Source organism: Prorops nasuta, unplaced genomic scaffold (assembly GCF_024137725.1).
Source record: "Prorops nasuta isolate Cenicafe-Biocafe unplaced genomic scaffold, Cenicafe_Pnas_1.2 PNAS00034, whole genome shotgun sequence".
Lineage (NCBI taxonomy): Eukaryota > Metazoa > Arthropoda > Insecta > Hymenoptera > Bethylidae > Prorops > Prorops nasuta.
The window spans coordinates 786,909-810,893 of record NW_027116831.1 but is presented as its reverse complement, the minus strand read 5'-3'; the positions used below and the strand labels follow the sequence as shown (position 1 = coordinate 810,893).

Below are 23,985 nucleotides of genomic sequence, written 5' to 3'. Positions count from 1 at the left end.
TAAATCCATTTCTATAATAATAAAATAATATTAAGAATAGAGAATAACGTAAAAAAGAAAAAATAATTCTTACCTTCTAAAGATTATCTACGACAATTACGTGACAATAAAAAAATATTCTATCTGCAACGTGAAACTGGTACTTTGCACTGCTTGAAGCTTCAATACTGCTATTACACCACAATAAAATATTATGACTGCAGCGTTACAGACTTGAACTTTCGACTGCTTCACGCTTCTAATCGAGACTGAATGAAATTTCCTAATTGCTAGCGTGGGTGACTTTGAATAATATCCTAGGAGGGAATAAGATATACACACTTGGAAATTGAGAGTAGGGGAAGTGTTGCAGGCAAACGAAACTTGGGTGGCTTTGAATAATATCGTAGGAAGGGATAAGATATACACGCTTATTGGAAATTGAGAGTGGAGGGACTGTTGCAGGCGAACGACATTTTTGATGGGTTACTCACTCATGATTGTAGATTTCAAAGAGAATTCATTATTTTAAACCTGTTGATACATGTATTCTTTAGATCAAGTAGTTGTTAATTAAAATAAATAAATCCATTTAATTATATACACGTTCCTTATATAAAGTGACATCAGTCTAGAATATAAACTTTTCATTGTTTAAAAGCAAGTCGTGAGATACACGTTCTTCAGATCAAATAACCGTCATCTAAAACAAATATATTTAATTCAAACGTGTCATAACACGTACTAGATGGTGCAGATAGTCACGTTCCTCAGATAAAGTAATGACAGTTTAAAATATAAACTTTTCATTATTTAGAAACGAGTCGTGAAATATACGTCCATTATTACTTGGGTTGGGAATACTAGCATCTTAAGGACATATCCTGAGTGCAGCTTAAAATTTACGAGCGCATCAATGGCTTTTCGACAATCTTACGTCACACTGTGACTCTGTTTAGCACGTGGGATCATTTGTCTGCTCTGCTTGTGAGAAAAGTCTTGAGAAAAAAATAGCTAGAGGCTGAATGATTTGTCTGGTCTGCTTGAGGGAGGAAAAGTCACGAAAAAATAGCTAGAGGCTGGTTTAGAGGGTAAAATATGGTCAGAAAGTATCGAGCGCATCAATGGCTTCTTGACAATCTTACTTCACAACTGTGACTCTGTTTAGCACGTGGGCTCATTTATCTGACCTGTTTGTGAGAAAAGTCTCGAAAAAAAATAGCTAGAGACTGGTTGAGAGGGTAAAATATGGGCAGAAGGTATCGGGTCAGTTTTAGAGAGCCCTGGGAAAGCTCATAGGAGGAACATTGGGTGGTCCCTAGAATTTCACTCCCCATTGTTTCGCAAAAGGAAAAATAATGTCTGTTAACTATGTGACATGTAGAGCATGCTTACAGGAAGATGTAATGAATAATCTATTCATTTATAATATGCTTACAGTAATTTTTATTCAATATTCAAAAGATTTAACATATAATACTTTTATTCAATATATATATATATATATATATATATATATATAACTAAAAAGAGTTTTAACATATAATATTTTAAAATATCAAGCTATTCTTCTGCCCTTGCTACCTCCATCGTTGTCTCCTCCTCATCCTCCTCCTCCTCCTGCTCCTCCTCCTCCTCCTGCTCCTCCTCCTCTTCCTGCGGAATTATCCCTGCCTCTATCTCAATCATTCTGATAACTCTCATCAACAGTTGTATACAGCGTGTTACTGTAAAAAATCATCAGATTTTAGAAAAATGTATGATGCAATCTCATTCATAATAACTTACTATTTTCATACTCCATTCCATGCGTCTCGATTGTTTCTTCATTTACCGCTTGTGATAAATTTTGCATAATTTCATCTATTATTCTTGTTATTATATGAATTACTGGAGAATTCTGTCTATACGCTAAATTAATAATCACTTGATACTGCATATTTTTTCACTTTATATTTATCGACAGCTTGTATAAGAAAAAAGGAATCTGTACCCAAGGTTCAAGAAAGGTATAATGTGAAATTAAAAGAAGGACCCAAGGAGGAAAATAGTAGGAGGGAATAGAATGGGTATGTGGAGGGAAAAAGACCCTTCAACGGTGTAGAGGTAGGTTGAGAGGGAAGAAAAATGGTTAAATGTGAAATCAAGTTAAATGGCGGGTCCATAGTAGGAAAATAGTGGGAGGGTCTAGGATAAGTATGTGGAGGGAGAAAAGACCCGCCGAGGGCAGGACTAAGAAATCAAAAATGGCAGTCCGTAAGATGCTTAGGACCCCTAGCGGTGTAGCTGCCCCAGTAATTTTCGTGATCGCCACCTAGTGGAGAAAAAAGAAACTTTTTCCTCCACCAACTAAAATACAAAAAAAAGTTCTCTGGGTAACTGTCAGGATAACTAACCATCCGGACCCTAGGGTGATGGGAGAGGGGTAACCCTTAGGGAACTAGTGGACCCGTAGGATAACTAACCATCCGGACCCTAGTGACATGGGAGAGGGGGTAAGCCTTAGAGAACTAGTGGACCCGTAGGATAATTAACCATCCGGGCCCTAGGCTGATGGGAGAGGGGTGAGAGACTCTAAGAGAGAAAGAGAGGGTGAGAGGGATCTCTCTCTCTCTCTCTCTCTCTCACTCCCCATAGCCAAAGCATTTCCTCCGCACACCCGCACCCTCCTCATCACCCAATAAACCCTAGCTCTTAAGAAGACACTTCCCCCCGCACACCCGCACCCCCCTCACCACCATGTCACAGGAACCCAAGACACTTCCCCCCGCACACCCGCACTCCCCTCACCACCGTGTCACAGGAACCCCCTAGCTACCACTACTAATAATCATTACTCGAAGAAAGAAATTAATCTGTTTAAGATATTTAAAAATATTAATTGAATTATACTATAATATGGAACACTTGCAAAAAGGATAATAACTAACTAAATGATATGACATGTATAAGTACCTGCATTAAGTTATTGATTCATAAACATATAAATAATTATTGACATGTCAGAGGCAATATTCTATTAACCATACTAGCTTGGATGAAATTTGGAGTGTATCTGAGCCAAACAAAATTTAAGTTTAGCAAGGTCTTAGCTAAAATCAATTTTTTCACCTTAACCTTCAATACAATGCTAAGCTCTGCCTTCGTCTTCAGTAATTAATAAGCTAAAATTCGAGTTTGGTTTGGTTTATAAATTCCAGCCTCACTTTTATAATCACTCAACCTTTAATTCATTCTCTTCCTAAGTTTGGCAGTGGCGTAGAACCTTGAAATTTGTGGAAATTATGCCAGCCAATCACAAGAAGCTGGTTACGTGATGACTTGTCGCCTCTCTCCCCTGGAGGCTCTCTAATTTCAATAATTTAGACATAATGTTATAACAGTGAATGTGTAAGCGATTGGTGTATAGGGTTTTTCTCCAACTCCGGCATATAGGAGATTCGTGTTATTTGACTATAGCACTGAACCTGAATGAATCCGAGAACGGTGATTGGTCAGTTTCGTGTATTGCCAACCGAAAACCAGTTATTACCAATTTTATAATTCCAAATACAGGGTCCAGCCGCCATTATCGGTGTGTAGAAATGTTTCTATGCGTTTCGTAAATAGAAAGAGGAGAGAATGAGAGAAGTGTCAAAAGTTTGGAGTGAGGTTAACTAAATAATAATAATGAGAAGTTGATGAAAGTGTAAAGGTAAACCGAAATAATGGAGAATTAATTGTACGTAGTTAAATAACGAATATAGTATATTGAATATTTAAATTGTTAAGAACTAAATTTAATTAAATAATGCATTAAAAATTATAGGTATACTTAAAATGTAGGAAAAGTGGGAGATTGGTAAAGGTTTCAAAAGGTAAAAATTAATAAGAAATGATATTAAAAATTATTAATTAAAGTTTTAATCTCTTGTTTTTGTACAAAAATAACCATTTCCTTTGCAGATCATCAAGTCTATAAAGATATTAAAATATGCATAGCTTGAAAAATGTTTTTACTCGCCAAAAATTCCAGACAGCTGTGTATGGTAAATCAGTGTGCTCGTTTATTGGATATAATTGCAACCAGACGAACAAAGAAAGATTATGAAAAACAATGTAAACGACATGTTAATATCAAGGCACAGATTTAGATAAATTAAGTTTAATTTGTTGCATCTTTTTGTTGTTGTGTTTCATTCGGATAGAAATGAAGCAAATTTCTCTAAACTTTCTACTGTTTGCGGAAAGCATGGATCAAACAAATATTCAGATAAGTAACTCATTAGCATTAAGTAGATCTGAAATCCAATCAAGTATGATTCTTTGTGGTTTAATTTTATTACAGGTACTTTCAATATTGATAGGGATTGTTGGGAGAGTTGACTTCAATATACAAATATGATAAGGGTATGCGTGTCATAAAAATTTTCTGGTGGAACATCAAATATACTTCGTTCAAAAGCTCCCTTAGGATTTAGAGGAAAATTTTGTCATTTCTAAACATAATATTGATGATTATAGCAGGGTAAAACATTTCAGATTCTGTATCTCTAATAATGAAAATTATAAAAATTGATTAACAATAATGGTTTCTTTCTAAACAGATAAAATTGAAGTTAGAAGATTGGCTGTAGTGATTTATTTTAATTCTATTACGCTCTGGATTGATGAATTGAAGTGAAGACCATCCGAAAAATTGAAAATTATAAAATCTATGACAATAGATAGCAAAGTATTGATTTTGTAATTGTTTATGCTTTAATTGGCTGCAAAGATCTGCGTTAAATCTGATAATAATACTGTGATAAAAGATGCTTTCCTTTTACGATTGAAATGAATTACATTAGCTCATTTGTATAAATTTTTAGTTACACATTCAACCGAGTCATTCAACTTAAATTTAACTAAGGTTTTTTATTAAAAGGAAAGCAGCAAAAATGTCTAACCCTTTAATAGATATTAAATTACAAGATACTTCTGAATGACATTGTATACTATAGCTTTTCTTCATTCAGCTTGAAGAGATCGAAATCTATGTTTTTGAAATACTGAATATTTATGTTTTAAATTAATATCAATGTGATTTAGCTATGTACTGTTGTGTGTGTATGTATAATAAAAATAAGCATCATAAAACTGTTAATGGAAAAAGTTTAGGTTTTGAATATTTGAAAATATAATAAGTGTTAATATGAAAATTTGCATGGTGTATCAAATATCGTGCTCATTTTGTTACTTAGGAATCTATATTTGCTGCCATTATCAATTTTTAAAAAAAATTTACGAAAAATATTTTAAATATTAAATTTATTTATATACACCATTAAATATCATTTTATAAACGTTTAATGATTTACAAATATTGTTCAAATACTCCCCCAGCAACTGCAAAGCAATATTCCAATCGTTTTCGAAAACCTTACAATATGTTTTGCAGTTGCTGTGGAGTTATTCTCTGGCATGCGGTGATTATGTCGTCCATTAAGTGATCAACGCTTTCTATTGCAATATTATCATAAATTATGAGCATATTCCGTACCAAACTTACTGGCTAATATTTTGTTTTCGAAAGTTGGCAATAACTATAACTATAAACTAAGCCGAAAAGTGTTCCGAACTTAACGTCAGCTACAAACTGTCAAAAGTATCATAAACATTTTTTATTTTGCTACATACATTAACTTAAATTATTTTAACAATTAAAAATGGAACAAGTGCTTGATATCTTATTTACTAGTTCCTCCAACAGTGATAGTAGTGATGATGAGGATATGGAATTTTATCTAACAATTAGAAATCCTATTGTAATGAGAAGGCCAAGGGTAACAAATTTCATTGAAAATGTAATTTATGCTTATAATGATGAAGAATTCAAAAGACATTTTCGGTAAGTAATAACAAACGATTGTTTATTTTAACACAGCCATTACATATCATGTTTTGTAGAATGGGTCGTGGTACTTTTTATTTTTTATTAAACGTCATAAAACCACATCTAAGAAACATAGAAAATGATGGGCCTGTTATACCACCAGAAAAACAACTATACATTGCTTTATATGTATTAGGAACTCCTGACTCATATAGATGAGTATTAATTATATTTACTTACTTAAACTTTGTATAATTATTTTATTAAAATTTGCATAAAAACAAAAACTTATTTGAAATTTATTTTTATTTACATCTGTAGTTACAAAATTCAATGTCGGTAATGCAACAGCTTGGCGAGCTGTGAAAAGGGTAGTGAAAGCTTTATATATTATACGTAATACTTTTATTCGCTGGCCTACAAGAGAAGAAAGAGAAGCCACTGCTAATAATATAAAGGAAAAATATAAATTTCCAAGAGTACTCGGTATTGTGGATGGGACACATATACGGATTTGTACTCCTAAAGAAAATTCAGTGGCGTATGTTAATAGAAAAGGATATCCTTCTATACAGCCACAAGTATAAACCACAAAAAGTATTAAATTTATATTTTACTAACTTAATTTAATAATTTTTAGGTCATTTGCAATGAAAAGCGAGAATTCATTCATTGCTATGCAGGTATGCCAGGTTCTGTCCATGACATGCGAGTTTTTAAATATTCTGGAGTTCAGCAAAAGTGCTCTGAAGATTTTTTTGGTAATAAGCATCTCTTAGGTGATTCAGCTTATGCACTTCAGAAATATGTTATGATACCATACAAAGATAACGGGCACTTATCATTTGAAGAAAAAAATTACAATCACATTCTATCAAGTAGTAGAATCATTATTGAAAGGGCTATTGGACTTCTGAAAGGCAGATGGAGATTTATTCTAGATAAATTGCCCATGAGAAGAACAGATTTAATTCCTTATTACATTATTGCATGCACTGTGCTTCACAACATATGTCTGCTGAGAGGGGATGAAGAGATTGAGTATCCAATTATTCTAGATGAGACTGAAGATGCTGGGCCTTTAGAAATTACACCTGAACAGCATCAAGGTGGAATAATTAAAAGAGATGAAATAAAAATATACTTAACCACTTTAAGATCTAATTAAATTTTATTTATATATTTAAAGAAACAAGTGTATTCAATAATATTTGCATATTTCTTGAATAAAATATAAAATATTAAGCTCAACAAATTAATATAAAGTTTTAAGCACTTTAAAACACGCTACTTATATTTTCTAGTTCACAGGCTTATTATCACAGTATTGAAAACAGTTTGATTTATCTTTATCAATCGATAATGATACCATTCTACAACTTATTTTTAATTTCTTGTAATATTTTAAGCTTTTCTTCTTTGTAATGTTTATCATATTCTAATTTCTGTTTTTTAAGTTCTATCATATCCCTAAAAAAATCTGTTTTATTAAACGTAAAACGTTTTGAACCTGGAAAAAATTATTCCAACTTTTACATGCACAAAAAAACTGTAAAACTGTGCAAATAGTAATATAAGAAAAATGACTTACCTAAACTTGGTATATGATTTTCCTTAATATGTTGGCCAAGAGGTATGCTTGATCCTGCAGTTGAAATTGGCTTTACCCATGGCATTTTACCAAATATTTCATGCAAAGTCTGTAAAGAAATTAAGTTAAATATGAAATTAATATAGTTTATATAATTAAATAATACCTACATCAAAATGTTCCATTGACTTAGGCTCATTACCGGTTTGACGGTTATGGTCTATGCACTTTTTGTATAACTTTTTTAAATTATCGATTTTTGCACTGCACTGGGATGGTGACACAAAATAACCTTTTTCCTTCATTTTGGAAGAAAGATTTTTCGAAACATCATTATTTTTTATTTTTCCATTTTTTAAACGGTCATGTATATCTGAATATACAGATAAAAGCAGCTTCGTTTCATTGTGTGTCCATTTATGTCTTATACTGCCTAAATAAAAATATAAATTATTAAATTTGTAATGTATCTACAAATGCTTATATAATTGCAAATTATTATTACTGAACAATGGCTTCGGATCATCCACATCTTCATTCTCCTCTAACTCTCCTTCCAAATAATTCTGTTCTAGATCATCCATAATTTCTTTGTTTTCTGCCATTTGTGCAGAAGAAGTTATTGTTTTAACTGCTGTAGGAATATCAGTTGATATGCAATTTAATGTCTGAATTTCTATTTCTTTGGTAATTTCATCCGATATTTCTTTAGAATATACAAGACCTATAAACAATAATATATTCAGCAATAGTACTTTTCTATTATCTTTCAGTTACTGCAAATATATTTGTATACCTGTTTCGTTTAGATTAACTTGGTTGCATAATTGTGGATTTATTTGCTTTTGCTTCTCCAAAAATTGTTTAGTATATACATGATCTGAAAATTTATATTAATATAATCAATGTAATTCATTAAATATGACAAAATTTTATAATATACTTATTTGTATTTACCCTTATGGGCCAAGTCATATATATCCTTCTTTACTAAAAACTCGTAAGTTTTATTATTATTTTCCTCTCTGATCTGTAAAAGATACATTATGCTGTCGGACATTTCTATGAGAGCAATTACGGGTAATGTTAATACGGGTTAAACTAGGTTCGGAACACATTTTTCAATTTGGCTAGCTTAGCTAGTTATTGCCAACTTTTGAAAACAAAATATTAGCCAGTAAGTTTGGTACGGAATATGCTATATATCTTTTAGAAACCCCCACACTCCGAAATCAAGCGGTGCAAGGTCGGGAGATCTCGGAGGCCATTCAATTGGACCGTGCTTACCGATCCACCTCCCTGGATATTTACAATGTAAATAGTTTGTGACTATTCTTGCCGTGTGTGCTGGAGCTCCATCTTGTTGAAATGTAATTTGTCTCTGTAATATAAAAAGAAATTTAAAACCATCTCTCTAACGAACTAACTTATGATATAATGTATCCTTAAAATTGTAATAATTAAAACTACATACATTTCCTAGCACACTTTGAACTCTTGTGTCCACTTCATTTCTTAATAATTCGAGGTATTTTTCAGCATTTAAATTTCCCTCTATGAAAATTGGTCCAATTATTTTTTCTCCTAGGGCTTATTCCACTTAAGGCCCAAAACGCTCATAATGTCTCATAATGTAATAGTTCGCGTTACACGTATTATATATTGTGGGCGTTATTGGCCTTAAGTGGAATACGCCCCTATTATGCCCAGCCAAACATTGAGCTTTTGCTGGTACTATGTGTGCGATTCAATGATTTCATGGGGATTTTCCTTTGCCCAAAACCTCGTATTTTGTTTATTAGGAGAGTGCACCAAAACAAATGTGGATTCATCCGAGAATAAAATGTTATGTAACAGGGAATTATCATCATCCAATTTCTCCATCATTATTTTACAAAAATCATGCCTCTTTGCATAATCTGCTTCTTTTAATTGTTGGCAGTTTCTGATTTTGTAGGCTCTGAATTTTTCCTGCTTCAGTGTTCGGTAAACCGATGATATTGAAGTACCGACTTCTCTGCTTATATTGGACAGTGTTTGCCGAGCATTATTATACGCAGAAATCCTAATATTTTCTTTTATATCTTCGGATAGCGCTTGCCTGTGCCACTTTTGCTTTGAGTGACAAGACTCCAAACACCCGGTCTCTTCGAATTTTTTTATAATGCGAAAAACGGTACTCGTGCTGGGTGCAGGCCGATCATTGTATTCTCTTCGATATAATTCTGTTATATCCTTGATGGATCTGCCACCGTAGTACCATTTAATGATTTGGATTTTGTGACTCGTGTTCATTTTTATTTCAGCGAAATATTTGGTAAACAATTAATTAATTATACAGTGTTACGCGGCAAAAATCCCTGGTGGATAAAACTCGCCGCGTAGAGCAATATAACGCTTACTCTATTAAACGGTATTTGGGGAACGATACGATACTGCCAAGAACTAATACGCGATGATTCCTACGTTTCTCCTCAAGTGCTCTAACTCAAACTCTATAAACGATATGTTGGGCGCCAGGTCCACATAGACCAGTTTTCTCTAGTACGTTAGTCTCTATAACATTCACTGATTCGATATAGCGAAATTTTCCCCAAAATGCTGGGCTAGCTCGGTCCCGATCTGGATAAGGGAGAGGGGTCTGGTTAGGAGAGGCTTTCGATAAAGCAGCTAAGATAATCATCAGCTAATAAGATAAAATCCGAATAAAGGAAAAGGCATGATTTACATATGAAAATTCTGAGGTTTATTCACAAAATAAGCTATTTACAACGATCAATAACACCTCAGAATTAGATTATAAGAGCAAAAGTCGAAATTCGCAAATCTATTGGCCCGCCACCTACTATTACACTTTATGATAATTTCTCCAAGGATTAAAAGTATCAGGTAGAGGTACATGAAGAGGATACAACTCCCTTTAGAGAAAAACAGGTGGTGATTATTGCCTATGATCACGGCCAATCACCCATACCGACAATTAATAGACGTGAATCTTTAATCAAATAGAACTCTAACTATCTCACCCGCCTCAAAAGCGGAGTACATACCCTTCAAGCGGAAAGAGAACTGGAGACGGAATTGAAGCCCGGCGACACTCAATCTTGGACTATCAACCCGTTAAACGATATAAAACTCGGGCAATGTTGTCCCGGCAAGACTCTATAAAGATATCGAAAATTATGTCGAGCCTACAACAGGCAGGCCCCGACGCGCGACACCGCCAACGATAAATAACTAAAATAATAAGGAAAATAATTTGTTTTTCTCCAGCTGACTTCTCGGGACTCTACGTTAATGATTATTCACTGTATCGGTATTGAATTCCGGGCCATGATCCTACGCAAAGCTACAATTAAAGGTTTTCTGGCAACTACGAGAATTGACTCGATATAACGCAAATTAGGCAATTACTGGCATGGTCGACCCGAGGGAGGCACTCACCGATCCGCTCAATTCTTCCGGCTTCGACACCTCAAACTCTTCCTCTCGATCACGGCAGCTTCCCTCAGGACAAAGTTGGTCCGGCAGATTCAACCAGGCTCCTGGAGACAGTCGTAGGTCAGGTTCGGAGAGCTCCAGATTCACTTCGGATTCCAACAAGGGCCAAATTTCGACTGCGATAGCGGTACAGTGCCCTCGGTACCTCTCGATCATCCCCACCTAGTCATTAATAGGTTCGGATCTCGATCGGATTACCGAATCTTCACGAGGATCCGCGGTATCATGCGATCCTCTTCTCTTCAATCTTCTCTCTTCTTTCCTGTCGTCAGGCGGAAGTTCCGTCCTGAATGACTCTCAATATTGTCGTTGGCGGTAGCGGGAGCGGTAGTCTTAGGCTGAGGCTGCCCCGGAATCAAGTGTCGATAGGTGTTCTCAGCGATGGCGGCTAGGCGATAGATACTCCATCCTGACATGATCCTTCTTTACATTCTGAGTACTCTACGTTAACTCGGGCCTAGTTGGCAGAGCGCAGCGACCTATAGAGCTTCTGTTCTGGTCCCAATCTGGTGGAGTAGGGATGCGACGACTATCGGGAGTCCGGGAAGCGAGAGGGTGTAGCTACGGGGTCTGTTTCCGAGGCCCCGGAGGGTGGGGTGGTTTCCCCGGTAGGTGGCAAGGGGTTAGGGGAGCGGAGAGGCAAGGCCCCCACTCTGGTCGACACGCCGCACAAGCGATTACAAGTTATAAAAGGCATAATGGGTGAGAAGAAGGCCAAAAAGTGCAACTCGAGAGAGAGGACTAAATATCACCACCTGGTGACGCGATAAACAAAAGTCATATAAGGGCTAAATGAAACTTCTGACCTTCTCGTGGTGGCGGGATTCCGCAGCGATCCTGGAGTCTCTCCCGACCTTGGCTGTAAATTCCTAGTCTAACATGCTCATAAAAGTGCTTATTTGTCGACCTCGAGTCTAATCTTTAAAATAGTCGAACTCGAGGGAGCAACCGATAACGAGAGGAGGGTTCTAGCACTTAAGTTTGTGACGCCATCCAACCGCGTAGGATTGGCCACGTCACAACAGAAATAGAAAAATTTGTATTATAATATGAATAAATTCTATATTCACATAAGAATATTTAACTCTACAACAAATCAACATTGAAAACCATGCAAAAATCACGTTTGTCTTTTCATTATTGCTTTCACAAAAATCTGAGTTCCGTAACAAACAAATGAACTCAGATTTTTGCGAAAGCAATAATGAAAAGACAAACGTGATTTTTGCATGGTTTTCAATGTTGATTTGTTGTAGAGTTAAATATTCTTATGTGAATATAGAATTTATTCATATTATAACACAAATTTTTCTATTTCTGTATAATTAATTAATTGTTTACCAAATATTTCGCTGAAATAAAAATGAACACGAGTCAAAAAATCCAAATCATTAAATGGTACTACGGTGGCAGATCCATCAAGGATATAACAAAATTATATCGAAGAGAATACAATGATCGGCCGGCACCCAGCACGAGTACCGTTTTTCGCATTATAAAAAAATTCGAAGAGACCGGGCGTTTGGAGTCTTGTCACTCAAAGCAAAAGCGGCACAGGCAAGCGCTATCCGAAGATATAAAAGAAAATATCAGGATTTCTGCGTATAATAATGCTCGGCAAACACTGTCCAATATAAGCAGAGAAGTCGGTACTTCAATATCATCGGTTTACCGAACACTGAAGCAGGAAAAATTCAGAGCCTACAAAATCAGAAACTGCCAACAATTAAAAGAAGCAGATTATGCAAAGAGGCATGATTTTTGTAAAATAATGATGGAGAAATTGGATGATGATAATTCCCTGTTACATAACATTTTATTCTCGGATGAATCCACATTTGTTTTGGTGCACTCTCCTAATAAACAAAATACGAGGTTTTGGGCAAAGGAAAATCCCCATGAAATCATTGAATCGCACACACAGTACCAGCAAAAGCTCAATGTTTGGCTGGGCATAATAGGAGAAAAAATAATTGGACCAATTTTCATAGAGGGAAATTTAAATGCTGAAAAATACCTCGAATTATTAAGAAATGAAGTGGACACAAGAGTTCAAAGTGTGCTAGGAAATGTATGTAGTTTTAATTATTACAATTTTAAGGATACATTATATCATAAGTTAGTTCGTTAGAGAGATGGTTTTAAATTTCTTTTTATATTACAGAGACAAATTACATTTCAACAAGATGGAGCTCCAGCACACACGGCAAGAATAGTCACAAACTATTTACATTGTAAATATCCAGGGAGGTGGATCGGTAAGCACGGTCCAATTGAATGGCCTCCGAGATCTCCCGACCTTGCACCGCTTGATTTCGGAGTGTGGGGGTTTCTAAAAGATATAATTTATGATAATATTGCAATAGAAAGCGTTGATCACTTAATGGACGACATAATCACCGCATGCCAGAGAATAACTCCACAGCAACTGCAAAACATATTGTAAGGTTTTCGAAAACGATTGGAATATTGCTTTGCAGTTGCTGGGGGAGTATTTGAACAATATTTGTAAATCATTAAACGTTTATAAAATGATATTTAATGGTGTATATAAATAAATTTAATATTTAAAATATTTTTCGTAAATTTTTTTTAAAAATTGATAATGGCAGCAAATATAGATTCCTAAGTAACAAAATGAGCGCGATATTTGATACACCATGCAAATTTTCATATTAACACTTATTATATTTTCAAATATTCAAAACCTAAACTTTTTCCATTAACAGTTTTATGATGCTTATTTTTATTATACATACACACACAACAGTACATAGCTAAATCACATTGATATTAATTTAAAACATAAATATTCAGTATTTCAAAAACATATAGATTTCGATCTCTTCAAGCTGAATGAAGAAAAGCTATAGTATACAATGTCATTCAGAAGTATCTCGTAATTTAATATCTATTAAAGGGTTAGACATTTTTGCTGCTTTCCTTTTAATAAAAAACCTTAGTTAAATTTAAGTTGAATGAGTCGGTTGAATGTGTAACTAAAAATTTATACAAATGAGCTAATGTAATTCATTTCAATCGTAAAAGGAAAGCATCTTTTATCACAGTATTATTATCAGATTTAACGCAGATCTTCGCAGCCAATTAAAGCATAAACAATTACAAAATCAATACTTTGTTATCTATTGTCATAGATTTTATAATTTTCAATTTTTCGGATGGTCTTCACTTCAATTCATCAATCCAGAGCGTAATAGAATTAAAATAAATCACTACAGCCAATCTTCTAACTTCAATTTTATCTGTTTAGAAAGAAACCATTATTGTTAATCAATTTTTATAATTCTCATTATTAGAGATACAGAATCTGAAATGTTTTACCCTGCTATAATCATCAATATTATGTTTAGAAATGACAAAATTTTCCTCTAAATCCTAAGGGAGCTTTTGAACGAAGTATATTTGATGTTCCACCAGACAATTTTTATGACACGCATACCCTTATCATATTTGTATATTGAAGTCAACTCTCCCAACAATCCCCATCAATATTGAAAGTACCTGTAATAAAATTAAACCACAAAGAATCATACTTGATTGGATTTCAGATCTACTTAATGCTAATGAGTTACTTATCTGAATATTTGTTTGATCCATGCTTTCCGCAAACAGTAGAAAGTTTAGAGAAATTTGCTTCATTTCTATCCGAATGAAACACAACAACAAAAAGATGCAACAAATTAAACTTAATTTATCTAAATCTGTGCCTTGATATTAACATGTCGTTTACATTGTTTTTCATAATCTTTCTTTGTTCGTCTGGTTGCAATTATATCCAATAAACGAGCACACTGATTTACCATACGCACCTGTCTGGAATTTTTGGCGAGTAAAAACATTTTTTAAGCTATGTGTTTGAATATCGAACTGATTAGGGGAAAGTTATCGATTTGAAGTTGTCAATAAAGAAACATTACTTCTTTATTGTGTAAACTAAAATGGGAGCGAATCGGAGCAAGCAGCGGTTCAAAAGGAAAAGAAAGTGAAGTTGGTTGGCGGAGGGAGTTAGTTAGTAACAAGCGATGAATCGAGTAAGACGTATAGATTAATTCTCTGTTTGTTTTTTTACGAAAGTTGAAATTCATCATTGAATTTCGTTATAATTAATAAGAGAGCTGTTCTCTCATAAGCGGTTTACAATAAATGTTAAGAGAGCTGTTCTCTCCTATTAAGTATTGTTCATAAGTGTTGAATTGATATTCCTGAATGCATGATCTATTCATTGCGGATTTAACTTGTATCAAATATGAATCACATATCCTGTTTACTGTAAGTCTCATAATATAATTATTATATTTAATTTATATTTGCGGCTTTTTCCTCTACAGACGAGGTTTTTTATGCCTATTGTATTTTTGGGAAATAAATCTAATTCTTTCTTAATCCCAAATACCCATGCTTTTCTTCTTTTGTATTCTTATTAGTAATATTAAAAGAAACATTTTTGGTCCTTCGAGCCGGATTCAGGGAGATTTAGATTATTTTCTCATGATATATATATGTAACATCTTATAAAATAATATATATATACGGCGAAATGTTCAGATCGGTATCATTCTAGACGTGCTGCAGTAACCAAACACTGCTTATTTCATTTGCTTGATAGGAGTTTGGATTAACTGATGTTTAATCGATATTGGTTGCTAAGCCATATTAATTTTATATTTTGAAGGTTAACTAAATCGATGTGATTGTCGGGATACCATAAACTATAGATAATAATGGCACCAACAAATATCAAGAGATTGGTTAATCAGCAGGCTCTGCGAGAAAGTGAAATAAAAAATACTGTAACTAGCATACGAAATAAGGATCGTTCGTCTTTAACACGAAATATCATTCAATCTAGAATTGGTACGATAAAATTAATTTGGTCGGAGATTCGTTAGACTCACATTAAAATTGCGGGTAGGGAAGAGCCAGAAGCTCTTCAATATTTAGAAAGTAATGTTTTTGGACAATTACAATCGTTATTTGAGGAGACCCAGGATCAATTTTTGATAATACGCGATAGTCTACCGGAAACATGAGAATTTGAGAGCATCTATTGGGATAGGAAGTACGTTTGATGATCCAAGAGTGGCAAAATTACCAAAATTGGATTTACCGACTTTTGCTGGCAGATATGAGGATTGGGATAATTTTTATGATTTATTTTCGTCTCTGGTGCATAATCGCACTAATTTACCTGATGTAGCAAAGTTACAGTACCTCAAGTCGTGTCTTGTCGGTAGCGCGGCCGAATTTGTGAAAGGCGTCACCGTTACAGAAGTCAATTATAATTCTACATGGAAAGCGCTTAAATTGAGGTATTGTAACCCTCGTCTCACAGTCAAAACATACCTCACTGAATTTATGCAGTTATCATCTTTAAAAGGTGAATCACCTGAAGAATTTCGGGCGTTCATTGATAGGTTGCAGCGTATCTGTCGAGCGTTAACCAACTTAGGTTTACCTGTGGATCAGTGGGTAATTTGGATCATACATGTAGCGTCTAGCTTACTTGATTTCGAATCTAAAAAGCTTTGGAAAAATGAGCTTAGTGTTAAGGATCATGGAGTAGTTGCTTTAGCAAGGGAAACCGATATTGAGCCTAATATTTTAGAAAGATTTCCAACGTTAACCGATTTAATAATTTTCTGGAGCGGCGTGCATTGTCACTTAGTATGATAGCCGTTACGCCTGTTTATTCTGTAGAAACATCTATTTCCTCCACTGATGGAAAAATGAAAATTATTTCTAATGAGAATAAACGAACGAATAGGCAACGGAGAAGTTTAAGTTCTCATTTAACTCAGAACAATCAGTTATCAAATAAAGAATGCCCACTTTGTTCATGGGCTCATCTTTTGGCTAAATGCCTGCGATTTCAGAAGAAAAATGTTCGTGATCGACGTTCAATACTTAGACGTTATCGTTTATGTTTTAATTGTTTTCGTCCTCATATGTATGCCATGTGTGAATCTCCTAAACGATGTTCATTATGTCAAGATAAACATCATACACTTTTGCATTTTAAAGATAACGAAAAATCGACGCTTAACTCAACAAAATCCGTTGATCTTTCTACAGAGTCAAACTCTAAGACTACTGGGAATGATGCGTCAATTAATATTTTGACTGCCTCGATACAGAGAACTCGTTGCACTATATTGTTAGCCACCGCACAAATTATCTTGCATGGATCGGAAGGTCGGAAATATCGCGCTAGAGCTTTAATCGATCAGGGATCTGAGGCGTCGTTTATCACCGATTCAGTGGTCCAAGCTTTACGATTACACAAACAAGAGACTGATATCACTTTAACGGGAATAGGAGCCTCGAAGGCTAGTTCAGTCAAATATAAAGTACAAGTATCTTTTGGTTCAATTTATAAGCAAGATTTTGAGGTCGGAATGGAAGCATTAGTTTTGTCACGACTTACGTCGTATTTGCCTTCTCCTAACACATTGAAGTTAGATCGATCATGGTTTCATAACTTTTCGTTAGCAGATCCTTATTTCTTCAAATCTGCTTCGGTAGAAGTTATTCTAGGTGCCGATGTGCTAGGTCAAATCTTGCTGTCAGGAGTACAGCATTTCCCTGATACGCATCTTATTGCACAAAATACGCATTTAGGCTGGATTGTGTCAGGACCAGTGGAAATTAACCTGCCACGGCGGGCGGAGAATGATAAGCGAAGTATGCCTCTAACTTCGTTACATTGTACAGCAACAGAAGACCTGAAAAACTCCCTTGAAAAGTTCTGGGTAATCGAAGAAGTGGCCAATGATTATTGCGGTCTTTCTCCTGACGAGGAGAAATGCGAATTTCAGTTTAGTCGACATCATCGTCGTGATTCTGTAGGACGATATGAAGTTGAGCTACCATTCAGAACATCATTACCTTGTGTAGCTTTTGAAACAAGGAAATTGGCTGTTAAATCTTTACAAATTCTACATCGTCGATTTAAAAAGGATGCTAAATTAGCGATTGCATATAAGGCTTTTATGCGGGAATACGAAACTCTGGGTCATATGTCGCAGATTCCGGAATCTGAATTAACTATCAGTAAGGCGTGGTATTTACCTCACCACGCTGTGATACAGGAATCTGTTGACAAGTGGAAATTGCGAGTTGTTTTTGATGCATCCAGGTGCATACAAGATGGTCAATCTTTGAATCGGTATTTGTATCCCGGGCCAGCCTTGCAAACTGATTTATCTCATGTTTTAACACAATGGAGACTTTATCGGTGGGTTTTTACTGCCGATATAGTCAAAATGTTCAGACAGATAAAGGTGCATCCTAATTGCCAAGATTATCAGCGAATAGTGTGGGCTGAAAATGAAAATGAAAAGCCGCGTGATTTTAGATTGACCACTGTAACCTACGGGACGGTGTGTGCGCCTTTTCTAGCAATCCGTACGTTGCGCCAGTTAGCAATGGATGAGAAACTTCGATTTCCGCTTGGAGCAGATTGCTTGCTCAACAATATCTACGTAGATGATTTATTTGTGGGTGCTCATACATTGACCGACGCGAAATTAAAACAAGATGAGTTATGCCAGTTATTAAGCACCGCAGGAATTACCTTAAGTAAATGGGCTGCAAATGATTCGTTATTATTTCCTAAATCTGTTAATATTCAGATGGCCGACTACAAGCCATTATCAACTGAAGAGGTGGTAAAAACTCTAGGTTTAAGATGGCAGCCCCATGAAGACGCATTCTTTTTTAGCAATCCACCTAATTTGTTGAGCAGTGTAGTTACCATGAGATCAGTTATGTCAGAAGTTGCACGTCTTTTTGATCCCCTGGGTTGGATTTCTCCAATAACGATTACAGCTAAAATATTGTTACAAGATATATGGATCTTGAAATGTAGTTTAGATGAAGTAATGCCCGAAGAGATTATTCAACGATGGGTTAATTACTGTAATTCTTTAAGTGAATTGAACACTATTACCATTCCAAGGTGGCTCGCAGTGACTTCAACTTCGAAAACTGAATTACATGGTTTCGCTGATGCGTCTAAAAGAGCCTATGGAGCGGTAGTTTATGTAAGAGTTTCTGACGAATCTGGACCTGCCAAAATTAGTTTATTAGCTTCAAAAACTAAAGTAAGTCCAATCAAAACCGTCAGTATCCTTAATTTAGAACTGAACGGTGCAGCTTTATTAGTCAAGCTCGTATGTTCTTTAAGAAAAATAGATTGGTTAAAAGACGTGCCTGTTGTGACCTGATCAGACAGTCAAGTGGTATTGTCATGGCTACGCAAGCATCCATGTCATTGGAAGACCTATGTTGCCAATAGGGTTTCTTTCATTCAAACTGAGTTACCCGCTGCCGAATGGAGATATGTGAAAACTTCAGAGAATCCAGCTGATCTGGTCTCACGAGGAGTTACGCCTGTAGAATTGAGAACCTCAAAATTATGGTGGCGGGGACCTGACTGGCTGACAGATTCACGAGATCACTGGTCGGATCAACCTATCCGTATTCATAATTCGCAGTTGCGAGTCGAAAATCGGGAACCTGAACTGTTAAAACGATTTTCAAGCATAACTCGGCTGATCCGAGTTATGGCTTATTGTTTGCGATTTATAAAAAATCTTAGACTACGACAAACAAATAGACGTTGCTGCACTTCATTTCTGACTAGTACCGAAATATCGGAAGCACAGATAGTCATAATACGTAAGGTTCAGGAAGCGTATTTCACAACTGAACTTAAAATATTATCTGACAACTCTAATCCTAACAGTTTGAAGAAAAATAATTCTTTACAAAGGCTGAATCCATTTATTTGTCCAGCTGACGGATTATTACGAGTAGGCGGTAGATTATGTCATTCTCAACTATCAAGAGACGCCAAACATCCACCTATTTTACCGAAAGATTCGATTCTTAGCACGTTATTTATTAGACAAGCACATCTTTCATGTATGCATGGCGGTTTTACTCTGACAAAAGCACGGTTATTGCAGAACGTTTGGATTTTAAGCTGTAATAGATTAATCAAGCGTGAAATACGATTTTGTATTGTGTGCCAAAAAACTAAGCCTAAATTAGCGCATCAACTAATGGGTGACTTGCCCTCTGACCGTGTAATGGCAACCAGTAGATCTTTTGAAATATCCGGTGTAGATTACGCAGGTCCTTCCGCTTACGAACTTTCAAGGGAAGAGGTCATAAATTGTATAAAGGTTACATTGCATTATTTGTTTGTCTTGTAACGCGAACGATACACTTAGAAGTAGTCAGCGATCTTACCACCGATGCGTTTCTCTCCACTTTTCGACGTTTCGTTGGACGACGTGGGATCTGTCGTAAAATGTATAGCGATAATGGGACAACCTTTCAAGGGGCTGCCAGGGAGCTACGAGAGATGTTTGACCGATCTTCCAGTTTTTATCATGAAACAGCTACTATTTTGGCCAACGACGGAACTGACTGGGTTTTCATTCCTCCTCACGCGCCACATTGTGGTGGAATTTGGGAGGCTGGAGTTAAATCCACAAAACACCATTTACGCCGAGTTATAGGTGAAACTACCTTGACTTTTGAAGAACTATCCACGGTGTTAGTTGAGATAGAATCATGTCTCAATTCACGGCCCTTGTGTGCATTGAGTGATTCAGAGTAGACGCCCTACATGCTCTCACGCCGTCTCATTTTTTGATCGGCGGTTCTCTGGGAATGGTTCCTGAAGGAAGTGTGACTTCAATACCGGACAATCGCTTGAATAGATATCAATTATTACAACGGATACGTGACCATTTCTGGCAACGTTGGTCAACCGAATATTTGCATACTTTACAAGAACGAAGCAAATGGAGAAAAACTACTGTCAACTTTTCCTTAGGTCAATTAGTAATTATGAAAGATGACCATTATCCTCCATCCAAATGGCCTTTGGGACGAATTGTGGAAATACATCCTGGACCAGACAGACTTGTACGGGTTGTCACTATTAAAACTGCAACATCTACTTTCAAACGACATATTTCTAGACTCTGCCATTATTGCTTCCTCAATCTTCAAATCCAATATCATCAAATGAAACTTCTTCGTCCTAAACTCCTAAGAAGGCAGGCGGTATGTTTGAATATCGAACTGATTAGGGGAAAGTTATCGATTTGAAGTTGTCAATAAAGAAACATTACTTCTTTATTGTGTAAACTAAAATGGGAGCGAATCGGAGCAAGCAGCGGTTCAAAAGGAAAAGAAAGTGAAGTTGGTTGGCGGAGGGAGTTAGTTAGTAACAAGCGATGAATCGAGTAAGACGTATAGATTAATTCTCTGTTTGTTTTTTTACGAAAGTTGAAATTCATCATTGAATTTCGTTATAATTAATAAGAGAGCTGTTCTCTCATAAGCGGTTTACAATAAATGTTAAGAGAGCTGTTCTCTCCTATTAAGTATTGTTCATAAGTGTTGAATTGATATTCCTGAATGCATGATCTATTCATTGCGGATTTAACTTGTATCAAATATGAATCACATATCCTGTTTACTGTAAGTCTCATAATATAATTATTATATTTAATTTATATTTGCGGCTTTTTCCTCTACAGACGAGGTTTTTTTATGCCTATTGTATTTTTGGGAAATAAATCTAATTCTTTCTTAATCCCAAATACCCATGCTTTTCTTCTTTTGTATTCTTATATTAGTAATATTAAAAGAAACACTATGCATATTTTAATATGTTTATAGACTTGATGATCTGCAAAGGAAATGGTTATTTTTGTACAAAAACAAGAGATTAAAACTTTAATTAATAATTTTTAATAACATTTCTTATTAATTTTTACCTTTCGAAACCTTTACCAATCTCCCACTTTTCCTACATTTTAAGTATACCTATAATTTTTAATGCATTATTTAATTAAATTTAGTTCTTAACAATTTAAATATTCAATATACTATATTCGTTATTTAACTACGTACAATTAATTCTCCATTATTTCGGTTTACCTTTACACTTTCATCAACTTCTCATTATTATTATCAAGAGACACGGTAGTGTCTCGACGGCAAGTACAGAAAAAAGTAGATAATGACATGTATATACGGCCGTCGAGGCACTACTCTCTTATACAGCAAGTTTGGCTGTCCTAATTTTCAAACCGATTTTTCTTTGTGAATAATCCACTATCATGATTTAAGTAAAGCTTTTCTTAAAATGGTTTTGAACGGGCTTTCATTTGAGCCCATAAACATTAAAATCTGTTCACGCAATCCAGAGATCTCATACTCTGTTAGCTATATATATGCCGAAGTTGAAATTCTTCTCCCTTTTCTCTGTATGTCTCGGGCTGATCTGTATGTCTCGGGCTGAAGTTGGCTGCTATATTCACCTGCTATATTCAATACCGGCATAACTCTAAATTTCGATCGATTTCGATAGAACTGTCAAAATCAAAATTACTCTGTTGGGATAAAAATAGTATGATATAATTCAAAGTGTAGATAATTAAACAAACTAAAGGAATAAATACATGAAGGAGTCTGATGGAGAATCAGATAAGTAACACAACATTGTAAAATATATTAAAATTTAATATTTTGTGGTACTTTGTGGGATTTTATTTCAGGTTATAAATAAAATATTTTCCTTGTATGCACCTCTGATTTGAAGTCATACCTGTGCCAAATGCTCTAACAATTCTTGGAAATACCCTGTTATTGAAGAATGTAGATTAATGAAAATTGTAAATGAAACAGAAGGATGAGGTTGTTACGTTCACTCATAACCAACACACATGGTAGTGTTTCAACAGCAATTAACATAAACGTTTTTAAGAAAAGTAAGTACATTGTGAAAAAAATTAGTTTAATTAAAGCAAAGTTATATACAAGGTATCCTTTCATAGTTTGCAATTTGATGCCAGACCAGTGCCAAATGCTATAACAATTCTTGGAAAAATGCAAGCACCAAAAAGTACTACCATAGTTAAAGAGGAATCAGTTACAGTTCCAGTGGATATTACTACTTTTTATAATAAAATAGATAATGAAGATAGTGCTGCCATGTGTTGCTGGAAAACAGAGCTTTGGTTTAATGCAACTACGGAGTACTGGTTGAGCAATGGAAACAGTAGTTTGAAATGTGATTAACTGTTGATGACTCAATAATATGTCAATTTACTAGCGAAAGAAAAAGATAAGCCAATTGTTCATTATCACATGGTAAAGTATGTGTAACTCATTCAACCGCTTAAAATGTATGTAATTAAAAATTAATTGTTTATTTATTTATTTTTTAATTCAGCTCAAGCATGTATTAAAATATAACAATTACTTTGTTGAGTCTCTCTTTCCAGATGTACTTCAAAGGTTATTGAAATACCCTGTTATTCAAAAATGCAGGTTATTGCAGATAAAACAGATAAGGATAATCTTGTTACATTCACTTATAATTAAGACACACGGTAGTGTCTCAATAGCTATAAACATAAACATTTTCATGTAAAGTAAGTACATTGTAAAAAGAATTTGTTTAATTAAAACAAAGTTATATATAGGCATTATTTCATAGTTTGCAGTTTGATGCCAACCAGTGCCAAATGCTATAACAATTCTGGGAAATACCCTGTCATTGGAGAATGCAGATTAACGAAGGTTGTAAATGAAACAGAGAAGGATGAGGTTTAAACATATGCTAAACATCCAGGTATGGAAATCAATAACAACATTCATGTTTAAATTTTTCTTTTCTTTAAACTCATATGGATTTCAACTGTCCGATAGGTTATATCATATATAGAAACAATTTTCCAGGAGACAATAAATCTTTCTTATTACTATGATTAAAGAAAAGCAGATAAATATTTTCTAATCGTTATTTAATATTCAATTATAATATAAAAAAGTATTAAAACCATATATTTACCTACGCTTCCCCAATCAGAATAGAAAGAAATTATTATTATTACCAAAAAAATTATTCAAATTTAATTTTTTATAAGAATAACATTGATTTTTATAATATAATATGTAATATATCTTTTGGTACTTAGTGAGATTTTATTTCAGATTGATTTACAATAAC

The 23,985-nt window shown here is 34.8% G+C and overlaps 3 protein-coding genes across 3 annotated transcripts; all 3 read left to right on the top strand.

The window, feature by feature from the left end:
- The first annotated feature begins 5,666 nt into the window (after window positions 1-5,666).
- Window positions 5,667-7,001, top strand: LOC136783597 (putative nuclease HARBI1). Its single transcript, XM_066743852.1, has 4 exons — window positions 5,667-5,848; window positions 5,908-6,048; window positions 6,147-6,414; window positions 6,474-7,001. Exons 1-4 carry the CDS (start codon window positions 5,667-5,669, stop codon window positions 6,999-7,001), a joined length of 1,119 nt encoding a protein of 372 aa, XP_066599949.1.
- A 9,611-nt stretch (window positions 7,002-16,612) lies between these two features.
- Window positions 16,613-20,164, top strand: LOC136783596 (uncharacterized). Its single transcript, XM_066743851.1, has 2 exons — window positions 16,613-19,121; window positions 19,176-20,164. The coding sequence occupies exons 1-2, from the start codon at window positions 16,613-16,615 to the stop codon at window positions 20,162-20,164; spliced, it is 3,498 nt and encodes a 1,165-aa protein (XP_066599948.1).
- Window positions 20,165-20,262: 98 nt separating this feature from the next.
- LOC136783595 (uncharacterized) lies at window positions 20,263-21,203 on the top strand. The gene is made up of 3 exons (XM_066743850.1): window positions 20,263-20,510; window positions 20,570-21,026; window positions 21,123-21,203. Exons 1-3 carry the CDS (start codon window positions 20,263-20,265, stop codon window positions 21,201-21,203), a joined length of 786 nt encoding a protein of 261 aa, XP_066599947.1.
- Window positions 21,204-23,985: the final 2,782 nt, after the last annotated feature.

Excerpts from the sequence above, each read along its gene's own strand:
- LOC136783597 (XM_066743852.1), top strand. The coding sequence starts at position 5,667 with ATGGAACAAGTGCTTGATATCTTATTTACTAGTTCCTCCAACAGTGAT. Across the intron at positions 6,049-6,146 it reads GGAACTCCTGACTCATATAG|ATCTGTAGTTACAAAATTCA; the intron begins ATGAGTATTAAT and ends ATTTTTATTTAC. Across the intron at positions 6,415-6,473 it reads ATCCTTCTATACAGCCACAA|GTCATTTGCAATGAAAAGCG; the intron begins GTATAAACCACA and ends AATAATTTTTAG.
- LOC136783596 (XM_066743851.1), top strand. The coding sequence starts at position 16,613 with ATGATAGCCGTTACGCCTGTTTATTCTGTAGAAACATCTATTTCCTCC. Across the intron at positions 19,122-19,175 it reads TTTATTAGTCAAGCTCGTAT|ACAGTCAAGTGGTATTGTCA; the intron begins GTTCTTTAAGAA and ends TGACCTGATCAG.
- LOC136783595 (XM_066743850.1), top strand. The coding sequence starts at position 20,263 with ATGTATAGCGATAATGGGACAACCTTTCAAGGGGCTGCCAGGGAGCTA. Across the intron at positions 20,511-20,569 it reads TTTGAAGAACTATCCACGGT|AGTAGACGCCCTACATGCTC; the intron begins GTTAGTTGAGAT and ends TGAGTGATTCAG. Across the intron at positions 21,027-21,122 it reads AACTCCTAAGAAGGCAGGCG|CGAATCGGAGCAAGCAGCGG; the intron begins GTATGTTTGAAT and ends CTAAAATGGGAG.